Source organism: Scyliorhinus torazame, chromosome 17 (assembly GCF_047496885.1).
Source record: "Scyliorhinus torazame isolate Kashiwa2021f chromosome 17, sScyTor2.1, whole genome shotgun sequence".
Lineage (NCBI taxonomy): Eukaryota > Metazoa > Chordata > Chondrichthyes > Carcharhiniformes > Scyliorhinidae > Scyliorhinus > Scyliorhinus torazame.
The window spans coordinates 48,591,757-48,605,944 of NC_092723.1; the positions used below are offsets into that span (position 1 = coordinate 48,591,757).

The 14,188-nt window shown below is 43.4% G+C and overlaps 1 protein-coding gene across 2 annotated transcripts in view; it reads right to left on the bottom strand.

Moving 5' to 3' along the window:
• lgr6 (leucine-rich repeat containing G protein-coupled receptor 6) overlaps positions 1-14,188 on the bottom strand; it is a 377,645-nt gene that overhangs the window by 41,802 nt on the left and 321,655 nt on the right. For both annotated transcript variants that reach the window (XM_072480398.1, XM_072480397.1), the window contains exons 7-9: positions 8,705-8,773; positions 5,852-5,923; positions 3,855-3,926 (exon numbers count right to left, since the gene is read on the bottom strand). In XM_072480398.1, coding sequence (XP_072336499.1) covers positions 3,855-3,926; positions 5,852-5,923; positions 8,705-8,773 — 213 coding nt within the window. The remainder of the gene's footprint in view (positions 1-3,854; positions 3,927-5,851; positions 5,924-8,704; positions 8,774-14,188) is intronic.

Consider the following 14,188-nt stretch of genomic DNA (forward strand, 5'->3'; position numbering starts at 1 on the left):
GTGGACCATATGATGACGTCGGCCACGTACACACGAACCCCTTCGATGCCCTCCATCATCTGCTCCGTGATGCGATGACATATCTCTGATGCCGAGACGTTGCCAAACGGCATGCGATTATAGCAGTATCTGCCAAACGGTGTGTTGAAGGGCAGAGCCTTTTGCTGGACTCATCCAGCTGGATTTGCCAGAATCCACGTGACGCATCTAACTTCGTGAAAAACTGTGCTGTGCCATCTCACTGAGTTCCTCCCGCTTCGGGATGGGGTGTAGTGGTCACGCATTATATTCTGGTTGAGATCCTTGGGATCAATGCAGATTCGCAGGTTTCCAGAGCGTTTTTTAACCACCACCATCGAGCTGACCCAGCCAGTCGGTTTTGTTACCCTGGAAATGATCCCCTGCTGCTGCAGCTCCTTGAGCTGTTCCTTCAGGAGCTCCTTCAGCGGAACCGGGACCCGGCGTGGTTCATGGACCACTGGCTTGGCATCAGGTCGCAGTAGGATCTTGTACCGATATTGCGAAGTGCCCATCCCGTCAAACACATCTGGATACTGAGCGACGATGTCGTCAATGCCAGCTTGAAGATCCATGTTGGAGGATGTCGGTGAATAAACCCGCTGCACCAGGTTTAGCTTTTTGCAGGCATGCGCGCCCAGTAGGGATGCCCTGTCCGGCTTGACAATTTCAAACCTTAGCCGTGCATAGGGTACTCCGGTTGGAGACGAGTAGATGGCAGGACCCCAGTGCCATGATGGCATTACCGTTCTAGTCCAGAAACTGGCAGGCTGCTGGAAGGATCTTGGGGGGGCTTCTTGATGCGTTTGAAGTCTGCCTGTGAGAGGAGGTTGGCAGAAGCACCTGTGTCCAGCTTGAACTGGATGGAGCAGCAGTTGGCCTGCATCACCGCACGCCATTCGTCCTCCGAATCCACAGTGAGGATGGACTGAATGCAAGATGAGTTAGGTGTGGCATGTTCACGTGTGGTAATGATGCCCACTCGGTAGGCGGACACCAGGCACTCGTCCTCTGGATCTGTTGTACTGCCAGGATCAGAATCCTGTAATTGTCGTTGCACATTCTCGACATGCCGTCATCGGAACTGGGAGCGCTGGCCTCTGACTGGTTCTGCAGACCTGCACAAGGCTGCATAGTGTCCAGGCTTCCCACAATTTAAACATTGCCTGTCTCTTGCAGGGCAGTGTCCCTTTAAGTGGGCGTTGTCACAGTTCGGGCACGTCATGACGTCGGCGTCGTGACGCGGTGTACGTCGTCGCACATGCGCAGTGTGGTCGGCAGACGTCTGCACCTGCGCAGTGTGGGTGTCGGTCACTTCGTTATCCCGTTCGCATCGCGCAGGTGTGGGGCTCCGGGAAAAGCGCACGAGATGGCTGCTGTCTTCAATGCTGACGTGCTGCATCCAGGAGATGGCCTGCACACTCACTGCCTCGTGGGAGGCAAGTTTCTCATTTTCAGCCGATTTGTATTGGGAATACAGATTTTTTTTTTTTTTTTTTCCGTGCTCATGCACTGTACATGTTTCAATCGCGACTGACAGGGTCATATGCTTGATTTTTAAGAGCTGCTCTCTCAGAGGATCAGAGTGAACTCCAAACACAATTTGGTCTCTGATCATGGAGTCAGCAATATCACCAAAGTTGCAGTACAGCACTAGCAGGTGGAGGCTTGTTAAGAAGGCATTGAAAGATTCATCTTTACCTTGAAGACATTGTTTGAATATGTAGCGCTCAAAGATTTCATTGGTGTCCACTTCACAGTAACTATCAAACTTGTCCAGGATGGCCTGAAACTTTGTCTTGTCCTGGCCTTCGGTGAAGTTAAACGAGTTGAAGAGTTCGATGGCTTGATCACCCGCTGTTGAGAGGAGAAGCGCAATCTTTCTTGCATCAGACGCACCCTCAAGGTCTGAGGCTTTGATGTACAGCAGAAACTTTTGCTTGAACATCCGCCAGTTGGCACTGAGATTGCTGGAGGTCCTGAGCTGGTGAGGAGCCTGAGTCTTCTCCATGGTGCCGGGATACATTTGCTGGTCATCACGGAATGGACTGAGGTAAGCCACCTTAAATTAGTAGTCTCCTAGTATCATGTCGTGTTAGGTACACTGGTCTAACACTGGCTGCAACTGGATGCAGCTTAGATCAGAAAGATACTCCAGACCTTGAAGTTAGTTCAGTCAGGTTTATTGAACTAATAGCACAGTTCTCTGAGTTCGACTCTCTGCTAACTTAAGTGTGGTTACTCTGTCTGACTGCACCAGACTAGCTCTTAGCCATGTGGTGGAGGTGTGAGATTGTAACAAAACCCTTGACTGACTCTCTAGATGTTCATCAGTGGAAAGAGGCGGAGTGTGAGTACCTCGTGTTTTTTATAGTCCGATCCCACCCCTGCCTGTTTATTGGTCATGTCCTGTTCTCTGTGTCCATTAGCAGCTTGTCTGTATATCATTGTGTGTGTCTGCATATCACGACAGCCATTAAGCCCTTTGGGACTATTCCACCATTTAATAAGATCATGGCTGATCTAAGAAGTCCACATTCCTGCTGTAACCCTTAATTCCCCTACTGATTTTAAAAACCTCATCGCTTTCAGCCTTGAAATGGTCAAGGACTCAGCATCCACAGGTTCCTGGGGTGAAAAATTCCAAAGATCCACCCTCCTTGAGAGAAGAAATTCTTCCTAAAATCCATCTTAAATGAGCGCTCCCTTATTCTGCGACAATGCCCTCTAGTCCGACACTCTCCGATGAGTGGAAACAGTCTCCCATTATTTATCCTGTCGAACCCCCTAAAAAGCTTATGATTCAATAGTATCACCTCTCATTCTTCTGAATTCCAAGGAGTACAGACTCAACCTGTTTAATCTTCCATCATATGGCAATTCCTCCATACCCGGGATCATCCTAGTAAACATCGTCTGTACTACCTCCAATGGTAATGGGTGGAATCTTACTAAAAAATGGCAGTGTCAGTCCCGGTGAGAAAAACGGAATCCCACCAATGGAATAGAACCGATTTTGCATGGAATCTTGAGCCTCCGAGGAAAAAAAAAGTGAGAGGGCATGGTTAACATTGTCACTCTGGTGTGGTGGGAACTCTTAAAGTCAGGAACCGGCTTCAAATAGGATCAGGGCGCCATCTTTAAAGGTCGCCCGATCAGCGCTGCTGCCAAACGGCACCCAGGACACATCTCGGAGGTCTCGGGATCCTCCCCACTGATAGTCATCAGTCCTCCATCCATACCAGAATATTACCTCCAACACCATGAACTCTGATCTTGCATAGTAGCTTTTTGTGTGCCTCTTTAGTCTCTGCACCTTTTATCAAAATCATTGTGTCCACTACATATTAAACTTAGTAAGTACCTCAAACATTCAGAGCTTTAAGAGCTATTTTCAAGATCATTCTTTCAAGCTTTAATTACTATTGGCACCATTCTCTCCCACATATAATTCTACAGTTAGAACTGCAAAAGTGTTATACTGTGGACTTCTCTACACTCAATATCAGTGTCACTTGGTGACTGGCTATGTACTGACAGGAGGTACAATATAAGTGTACTGAAACAAAGGGTGAGATTTTAACTCATTCAAAACCCATCCACTTACACAGAGTTCAAACCTGTCCGAGAGATTCAGTTTTTCTTTCCTCTGAGGTTGTCTCCATAATGCACTGTTCCTCAGCCGAGGACTGACAAAACTAAACTCAACAGTTTCCAGTGGCAAACACCCCTTGGACTCACACCTTCAGCTTGGGAAAGTCAAGCATTCAATTATTTAAGCAACTGGGAAATCTTTGAGTTTTTGGAATTGAACACGTGGCTCAGCTCATACTTACAAGGTGTGAAGCTTTGGCAGATACTGAAAGGCTGACTTCCCCACAAACTGGATCGGATTATCATAAAAATGACTGGAAAGGAAGTAAATTGTTCAGATAAGTTTTCACCCTACATCCATCAGTGTCAAAGCTCACATCTGCTTTACTGATGTGAACATAGTGTAAATTCAGTCTGAATAACAAAATATACAAGAGTTGCCTGCAGAATTAACTGAAAGCAATTAGACAATTGGGCATGAAACCATATTTTATTGTAGCTGCTTGAATACATGATAGGGGAAGAATCACTAATAATAATATTTGTGAATAAATCTAGGAAACACACTAGGTGGCAACAATATGCCATTGATAAGCCAACAATCTGTTGGGTCCCTGGTACCAGCATGAGGACATATTCAAGTGGAATTTTGAGATACAGGTATAATATAATTAAAGAGTCAACTAATAAATGTGCTTGACCCACCCAGAGTGGCTGAATAGTTTATATATGTTATCGCTAATTGAATATATTTATATTAAATAACTAACCAAATAGTATTGTCTTGCTCACATAAGAGTATAATTGTTAGGTGTGAAACTCTGTTTCTGCCAAGAAACATAAATAAAAGGCATTTCTTGGAAGTGTGTAGTTAAGTCCACACCCACATTCTTACTATTGCAAATATTAATCTGTTAATTGTTGATCCAGGTACCCACCTTTCAAATAAGTAGCAGCTTCTAAGGTCCAAAAGCAGTTTTAAACTTACACAAAATAAACATATTCCCCAGTTAAATTGCCTTGTGAAACTAAAGCACACTTTTATATATTGATATTTGTATATGAAAAGAAATAGAAAGGTGGAAGAGTATTATTTTTGCCAAAAAGCTTTAGCTCAACCTCTGATGAAGCTCTCAGCTCCAGATCAGCTCTCATGCTGGTTTAACTTTGAAATTCCAATCAAAGTAAATGCAGCTGTTCCAGGCACAGGTACTTTTCAATATCAATGATATTGTCAGCAAAGTAACTCTGGAGGCAAATAAACTCAGAGTGGTTTCAATTGGAGCACAGTGATTAGCACTGCTGCCTCACAGCCACCAGGGACCCAGGTTCAATTCCAGTCTTGGGTGACTGTGTGGAGTTCACACCTTCTCCCCATATCTTTGTGGGTTTCTTCAGGGTGCTCCGGATTCCTCCCACAGTCCAAAGGTGTGGGTTAGGTGGATTGGCCATGCTAAATTGTCCTAGTGTCCAAATAAAAGGTGGAGTTCTTGGGATAGGGTGGCGGAATCGGCCGAGATAGGTTGCTCTTTCAGAGGGCTAGTGTAGACTTGATGGGCCAAATGGCCTCCTTCTGCACTGTAGGAATTATATTACATTTGATTTTTTTGTATTGTTTTCATATCAATCTTCTCCCTTTTAATTCTTTGCTAAGGGATTTTTTTTTTAAAGGGTTAAAGTTCCACAGGCACTAAGTAATGTTTGGTACCTCACGCAGATGAAAATTGTTCAGATGTGAACACTGAGCGTTGATAAGCTGTTTGGCCATAGCGACTATCACCAAATGCTGTTCTCACCCAATGGACTATCCACAACCATTTCCCCAGATCACCAGATCAGTGATCATGAGTGGGAAACTGTCCAGCATTTACTTTCCAAATTTGAGTATATGTGTAGCATCCTTGAGTCAAAGCCCCAGGTAAGATCAGCTACCTTACCTCACAGTGGGGACTCAAAAGTATAATTTACCTCTTCACTGAATAAAAGTTCTGAATCACTGAATTAAAGAAAAATCTTTTGAACAATGAATACTTTAGTTTCCCTTAAATTTTTATAGTGCCACAAAATATTATCATATTGAAATGCATTGAACTGTCAGCAATATTAGGGGCAATTGAAGTGACCATAAACAATCAAGGCTGAATTTCATTGTTTAGCTTCCTCAGTGATATGCCAATCATAGACACACAGAAACAAAATGGTAATAATCAATGTACGAGATGGTAGCAATTAAACTTACATTGTTTGAAGCAAGGGATTTCCAACAAAAGCCTTTTCTGGAATTGCTTTGATATTGTTGTTATGGAAGCCTCTATAGCACACATCAGAAATACATCCAATTAGTGAAAATGTAAAGGTCAAAGTGAAAGTTATTACAGCACATTCCAACGATTGTTCTTTCTGTAATAGAGAACTTCCAAGAGAGTTCAATTTGTTTTCTCTACAGAGAAACTTGGATTTACGCGGTGACTTCCCAGGTTTATCAAACCTGTTTCAAAGGACAGAACGTGCAACTAATTACTTTGAAGTGAAGTGACTGTCTTCGTTTTTAGCAAGATCTCACAAACAGCAAAAACCATGGATGGCCAATTCATCTCTTTTTGATGGCATCGGTTGTAAAAGGAATGTTGGGCAGGGTACCAAAATAACTCCCTACTTTATGAATTATGCCTTGAGAAATGTAACCATCCCGAACCATTGGATTAGAAAAACAGGACATTATTTCATACCTGAGCTCAAAGAATCATGCCCTCAATAGTCCAGAACTCCTTCATAGCCCACCTAAAATTGTCTGATGTTAGGATTGACCCCACAACTTCTGACTCTCAGGACAATTGCTACCAATCTGTTACTTGCACATTTGCGTGACCTATTTTGTATACACATTGTTAATATATATCAGCATACATTCTCTGTAGAACATAACACTAGGATTACCCATTTTCAATATGTAAATCTATTCTATATAAATATATTTGCAGTTTAATGACCTGTCATCTGAGGGAATATTTCTCTGAGGACATTATACAATTTTTAATTAATCAGTGTAAATCAGGATTTAAAAAATGGGAAGAATTCTCCAGCAGCCTCCCACCACCCCGCCCCCAACAACGGATTTTTCTGAGCAGCGTCCCTATAGCTGACTGGTAGGGGCAACCCCAAAAGGCCATCCACATTGCCTAACAAAGTCGATTTTCGGTGTTTGATGTCATATGCATGAGCACATACTCTCGACAATAATAGAGGACATCAATGCCCACCGCTACATCCTGCTTGCAGCTAAAGGAGGAATCCCTATGTGTGGGCCGAATATTGAGGTGAGTGGCTGATAATCTGTCACCAGAGTGAATTTCTGTCCAAACAGGTGAAATATCCGGATTCTAAAAATGATCCACACTGCTTGGCATTTGATTTGAGCATATTGGTTCTCTGTTTTATTTAAAGTCTGTGTCGTGAATGCTATGGACCTCTCCACACCATTAGTGGCCCTAACTCAATGATATGATGCATTACTTGCAGTTGTACAGATAAGGGTGGTCAAAGTGCGTCAGTACCGCACAATTTGTGAGTGCTGCTTTAGCCTTTTTGAAAGCAGCATCAGGGGCTTTGTCCATTTCCAGGCTTTGCTCTGATGCAGAAGCTCAAGCAGGGGTTTCAGCAGGGTTTCCAGCTGTGAAATGAACCTCTCGTAATAATTCAGCTGCCCTAAGAACGAGCAAAGCTGGCTGATATTCTGAGGAGCTGAAGCATCATAGAATTTACAGTGCAGAAGGAGGCCATTTGGTCCATTGAGTCTGCACCGGCCCTTTGGAAAGGGCACCCTACCTAAGCCCACACCCCCACCCTATCCCCGTAACCCAGTAACCCCACCCAACCTTTTAGGACACTAAAGGCAATTTAGCATGGCCAATCCACCGAACCTGCACATCTTTGGACTGTGGGAGGAAACCGGAGCATCCAGAGGAAACCCACAAATTTGGAGAGCGCTTTGACAAAGGGTCATCTGGACTCGAAACGTTAGCTCTTTTCTTTTCCGGCAGATGCTGCCAGACCTGCTGAGATTTTCCAGCATTTTCTCTTTGGCATTCAAATATGTGTATCTGCTGGGCTTGATCCAGATTGCATCAGGCATAACGGATCGGGTGCATCACGCTCGGCTCAGCACCCGGCACAAAAGCCATTTGTTGTCTCTCCCGCTATGCACCCGATGTAACGGGATCGGTGCTGGGCATAATGCAGTGGGAGAATCGCACCCAGTGATTCTGAGTGCCAGATTTTTTAAAAAAATCTTTCAAAGAGCTCAATTCTATTTTTAAACTGTACTCTAGAATTATCTTTTATTTTAAAATTCTGCAGGTTTCTTTTTGTTCCGATTTCTGCAGGTCCCTGTATTTGATTGCTAGCCTTTGTCTGCCATGCAGCATAAATGCAACATGTGGTTCAGATGAAAAATTAAATTTTCCTTATTTTAGTTTCACTTTGATGGGCATTACACGTAGGTCCATCATCCATGTCGCCAGTTTGCTATGTTTTTGGTCCTGGTACCTTTCAAGATCCATCAGTGCTCAGACAGACACAGGAGGTTATTAACATTGCAACTGTCCTTCATTGCTGTCGCAGTCAAACTAATAGGGTTCTGCAATCTCACAATGCACTGGTTTGCAAAGTACGGCAAGCCGGACAAAACATACAATACATAACAAAGGAAGTGAAGGTGATTTAATGTTGTGCCAGCGAGTATTAGAAATTTTGAAGTGCTATCATATTACTTGACAGCCAGTTCCATGGCTGCAACCTAATTCTGTGTGTGATTTCAAGAGTGAACGGTTTACAAATGCCATCCTGAACCCCTCTGAGGGAACAGTCTCAAACTCAGTCAGTCCCCCCTGCTACATCACATAATGCATGGTTACTATACGTAGAATTTGAACTTGCATGATTCCGAACTTTGTTTGGGAATGTACAAGCCCTCTTGCTGTTTTCGGGAATGTTACACAGACGAGATGCATGTTCTGTTCTGAGATACAATTACTGATGATTTTTACAGTTCCATGTGCAACTTTTTCATTACAATTGATAAAATGATACTCACAGTTCTTGAAGCTTGCTAAGAGTTCTGATAGCCACAGGAAATTCAACCAGGTCATTGTAATTTAAGTCTCTGGTAAAGAGTAAAAACGGAAACCTCATTAACAATATTTCATTTGGTTCCATCATTAAATCTTACAAAATGTTTTGATCTGCCATATCAGAACAGTTGTGTTATGCATTTTTGAATATTGTACAGCCCACTAAAGTAGCATGCCCCAATAGACTGCAGACAAACTTTGCACTATGCAACATGATAATAAAGCAGAAAATATACATTGGATGAGATTTTCCAGAAAACGGCGGGACCCGGCTCAGAGTGTGGCGGCCTAGCCAAAAGTCCACTAACTTTCCGTGGGACTGGACGATCTTGGAGGTGGACAGGGCTGGAAAATCACACCCATTGTCTTCGAAACATTATAAGAGTAACCTTATGGTCCATTTTCAATCAGCAATTATATAGAACATAGAACATTAAAGGCGCAGTACAGGCCCTTCGGCCCTCAATGTTGTGCCGACCTGTGAAACCACTCTAAAGCCCATCTGCACTATTCCCTTATTGTCCATATGTCTATCCAATGATCATTTGAATGCCCTTAGTGTTGGCGAGTCCACTACTGATGCAGGCAGGGCATTCCACGCCCTTACTACTCTCTGAGTAAAGAACCTACCTCTGACATCTGTCTATCTCTATCTATCTCCCCTCAATTTAAAGCTATGTCCCCTCGTGCTAGACATTACCATCCGAGGAAAAAGGCTCTCACTGTCCACCCTATCCAATCCTCTGATCATCTTGTATGCCTCAATTAAGTCACCTCGGAACCTTCTTCTTTCTAACGAAAACAGCCTCAAGTCCCTCAGCCTTTCCTCATAAGATCTTCCCTCCATACCAGGCAACATTCTGATAAATTTCCTCTGCACCCTTTCCAATGCTTCCACATCCTTCCTATAATGCGGTGACCAGAATTGCACGCAATACTCCAAATGTGGCCGCACCAGAGTTTTGTACAGCTGCAACATGACCTCATGGCTCCGAAACTCAATCCCTCTACCAATAAAAGCTAACACACTGTACGTCTTCTTAACAACCCTCTCAACCTGGGTGGCAACTTTCAGGGATCTATGTACATGGACACCGAGATCTCTCTGCTCATCCACACTGCCAAGAATCTTACCATTAGCCCAGTACTCTGTCTTCCTGTTATTCCTTCCAAAATGAATCACCTCACACTTTTCTGCATTAAACTCCATTTGCCACCTCTCAGCCCAGCACTGCAGCTTATCGATGTCCCTCTGTAACTAGTAACATCCTTCCGCACTGTCCACAACTCCACCGACTTTAGTGTCATCTGCAAATTTACTCACTCATCCTTCTACGCCCTCCTCCAGGTCATTTATAAAAATGACAAACAGCAGTGCCCCAAAACAGATCCTTGTGGTACACCACTAGTAACTGGACTCCAGTCTGAACATTTCCCATTTGTCTTCTTCCAGCTAGCCAATTTCTGATCCAAACTGCTAAATCACCCTGAATCCCATGCCTCTGTATTTTCTGCAGTAGCCTACCGTGGGGAACCTTATCAAACGCTTTACTGAAATCCATATACACCACATCAACTGCTTTACCCTCATCCACCTGTTTGGTCACCTTCTCAAAGAACTCAATAAGGTTTGTGAGGCAGACCTACCCTTCACAAAACCGTGTTGACTATCTCTAATCAAATTATTCCTTTCCAGATGATTATACATCCTATCTCTTATAAACCTTTCCAAGATTTTGCCCACAACAGAAGTAAGGCTCACTGGTCTATAATTACCGGGGTTGTCTCTACTCCCCTTCTTGAACAAGGAGATAACATTTGCTATCCTCCAGTCTTCTGGCACTATTCCTGTAGACAAAGATGACTGAAAGATCAAAGCCAAAGGCTCAGCAATCTCCTCCCTAGCTTCCCAGAGAATCCTAGGATAAATCCCATCCGGCCCAGGGGACTTATCTATTTTAATACTTTCCAGAATTGCTAACACCTCCTCCTTATGAACCTCAAGCCCTTCTAGTCTAGTAGCCTGACTCTCAGTATTCTCCTCGACAACATTGTCTTTTTCCTGTGTGAATACTGACAAAAAATATTAATTTAGCACCTCTCCTAGCTCCTCGGACTCCAAGCACAACTTCTCACTACTGTCCTTGACTGGCCCTACTCTTACCCTAGTCATTCGTTTATTCCTGACATATCTATAGAAAGCTTTAGGGTTATCCTTGATCCTACCTGCCAAAGACTTCTCATGTCCCCTCCTGGCTCTTCTTAGCTCTCTCTTTTGGTCCTACCTAGCTAACTTGTAACTCTCGAGCGCCCTAACTGAACCTACATGATTGATGATACATTTCTGTTAAAATAAAACATTATTTTCGAGATGGAAGTTTGGATTGGAAAACTATTTTTTAATTCATCTGGTTGAAAATATAGAGAAATAAATCACTGAATTGTGTTCCAAAATTCTTTAAATCGAAAGTTTGTTTAACTCATGGATTTCCTTTGATATTTATTTCCTTTGATATTGTATCTTTTGACAGCAGATTTAGGATTTAGATTCCATGGCACAATATTATTAAGTCTTTTGGGCAAAATCCTTCCTCCTACTATTTTATCAAAAGCACTAACACTTTTAAAATAAATGGATCTTATTTAAATGCCTCATTTAAAATAGTGAAACAAAAAGGTATAAATGCATCATAGAATCATCGAATTTACAGTGCAGAAGGAGGCCATTCAGCCCATTGAGTCTGCACCGGTCCTTGGAAAGGGCACCTTACCTAAGCCCACACCTCCATCCTATCCCTGTAACCCAGTAACCCGATCCAACCCAACCTTTTTGGACACTAAGGGCAATTTAGCACGACCAATCCACCTAACCTGCACATCTTTGGACTGTGGAAGGAAACCGGAGCACCCGGAGGAAACCCACGCAGACACGGAGAGAACGTGCAGACTCCAAACTGACAGTGACCCAAGCCGGGAATCAAACCTGTGACCCTGGAGCTGTGAAGTAACTGTGCTAACCACTATGCTACCGTACTGCCCCATCATTGGTATTAGTACAATTTTAACCATTTTGTTTGGAATTCTGCAAAATATTATTAAGTGTGAATGGGAAATAATAATGGTTTTGAAGGCAGCACTTTGTAAACTTATTATAATCTGTGGTCTGAATTGCTTAACATACTATTCCATGTTCATCAGCTCGCTTCCCTGTTAACCCAATATTTGTCCAATCTTTTGGTACTCCAGTGAGCTATTAACTACCAGTAAGGAATGGTCTGTCAAATGAACAGTTGTCTATTATCAAGTTACTAATAAATGCCAGGGTTAAGTAACTTTACAAATTGTTCACCGTTTTCCCGCATTGGCTTAAAGGTACCCAACACAGGAAAACAAAACTATTCCAGATTGAAGTTTTGAATAATGAAAGCTTGCGTAATCAAGACAGTTATAAGTTTCAGTCATGTCACTATTGAAGCTAATTGCACAAACTCATCAAAACATTTATAATATCTGTGAAAGCATTTGACTCTTGAACACTCCTTAGAATAAACCGGGGGAAGAAATTACAGCTCACATAGCCTGTGTGACATTCTTCAATAATATCAAGGAAGAGCTCCATGCAGATAACAATCCATGACGCTGCCTGCCCCCCAGAAATTGACAAGCTGAACAAGTCTTTTCCCCGTGGAGTTTAAGATAGCTTGATTTTACTGATTCAGTCGTTAACATCATGTAACAAAACAATGCAACAAGGCACTAAATAATTTTAGGGACAAGCTAACCGTAGGGATTTAATGGACTATCTTCAAATTTTATTGGAATTAAATCATAATAAACAAATAACTAATTAGAAATAAAATAACTTCCGTGCATCCGTTAAGATGCATTTCTTCATAATTTCCCATTCCCATACCGCTCCCCATTCTCCACACACTATGTTCTCCCCCCTTTCTTGAAGGGCCTAACTCATGTTAGCATATCGTGCATGAATGCCTTACACTCCCCAGTACCTCTTCTCAATGGCTATTTCCATGTGCATGCCCCGGTATTAACCCCAATATTACCAGGAGCTGGGGAGAGGTTAAGTCAACCAAGGACCCCAGCAAGGCCTTAGTATATTGCTGGGTTGATTCCTGCTCACAGGCAGGGATCCTTGAGACAGTCCTTGGTACTTGGAAGAGCATGAACTCCAAGTCCTCCTGAGCGAGTGGGAGGAGGCATACCATTGGGAGAGGGAGACTGGGGATTGGGCCAGAGAGGGGATAGGCTGTTGATCAGAACTGGAAAGCTGATTGTCGTGGGTAGGTCATAGATTGGAGGCCAAAGGCTTCCTTATGAGGCTTGGGGTGGAGCACTTTTACTTATAATCGAAGTCTGTGAACTATTTGATCAGAGCCCAATCCTGTTCCTGCCTATCATTCGCACTTGGGTTTTCCTGCAGTGTTCACCGAGTTAGGAAATGGAAAAAGAAGCCAGGATGTCAAATAATACTTTGAATTAGACAGATCATCTATTTTGTGGAAGGGAAAAAAATAAGTTGGGAAATTTCTAAACATGTCCTGATGTGAAACCCATGCAACAGCAGTGCTACTGTCACAATCTTGTCTGTAGCATTACCAATACTTATTGATGAGCCCTCCCTGCAGTTTGTGTAAGTTTTCAAATGCATTTCAGACTTATTGCATTATCTCCTACTCTAATTTGCTCTCTCCAAGGACCTCCAAGTAATGCAATTTGCCACCTTTGCACAATCAATTCTGTTTCTTTTAAAACTAGTCGGTTAGAGTTGAGAGAGGGTATGGAGGAGGGGTTCTGGTGTGAGGTGCTCCGGAGGGTGAACACCTCCACCTCGTGTGCGAGGTTGGGGCTGATATAGCTGAAGGTGGTATATAGAGCACACCTTACAAGGGCGAGGATGAGCCAGCTCTTTGAAGGGGTAGAATATGTGTGTGAACATTATGGGGGGTGGGGTTGAGGGATGGGGGGGACGGGGGGGGGGGGGGGGGGACGTAAATTACATTCATATGTTTTGGTCCTGTTCAAAGCTGGAGGGTTACTGGAAAGAGATTTTTAGGGTAATCTCTAAAGTGGTGCACTTGAAACTGGACCCGGGCCCGCAGGAGGCCATATTCGGGGAGTCGGACCAGCAGGGGTTGGAAACGGATACTGAGGCAGATGTTGTAGCCTTCGCCTCGTTGATCGCCCGAAGGCAGATCCTGTTAGGGTGGAGAACAACCTCTCCACCCTATGCCCTGGCATGGCAGGGGGACCTGCTGGAATTCTTGACTCTTGAGAAGATTAAATTTGAACTGAGGGGAAGAATGGAGGGGTTCTACAATTCATGGGCGTTAATCATTATGCACTTTTGAGAACTGGATTACATCGGACATTGGGCGGGGGCTGGGAGGGTTGGGGGAGGGGGACTGTATGTGTTAATGTTGACTTTG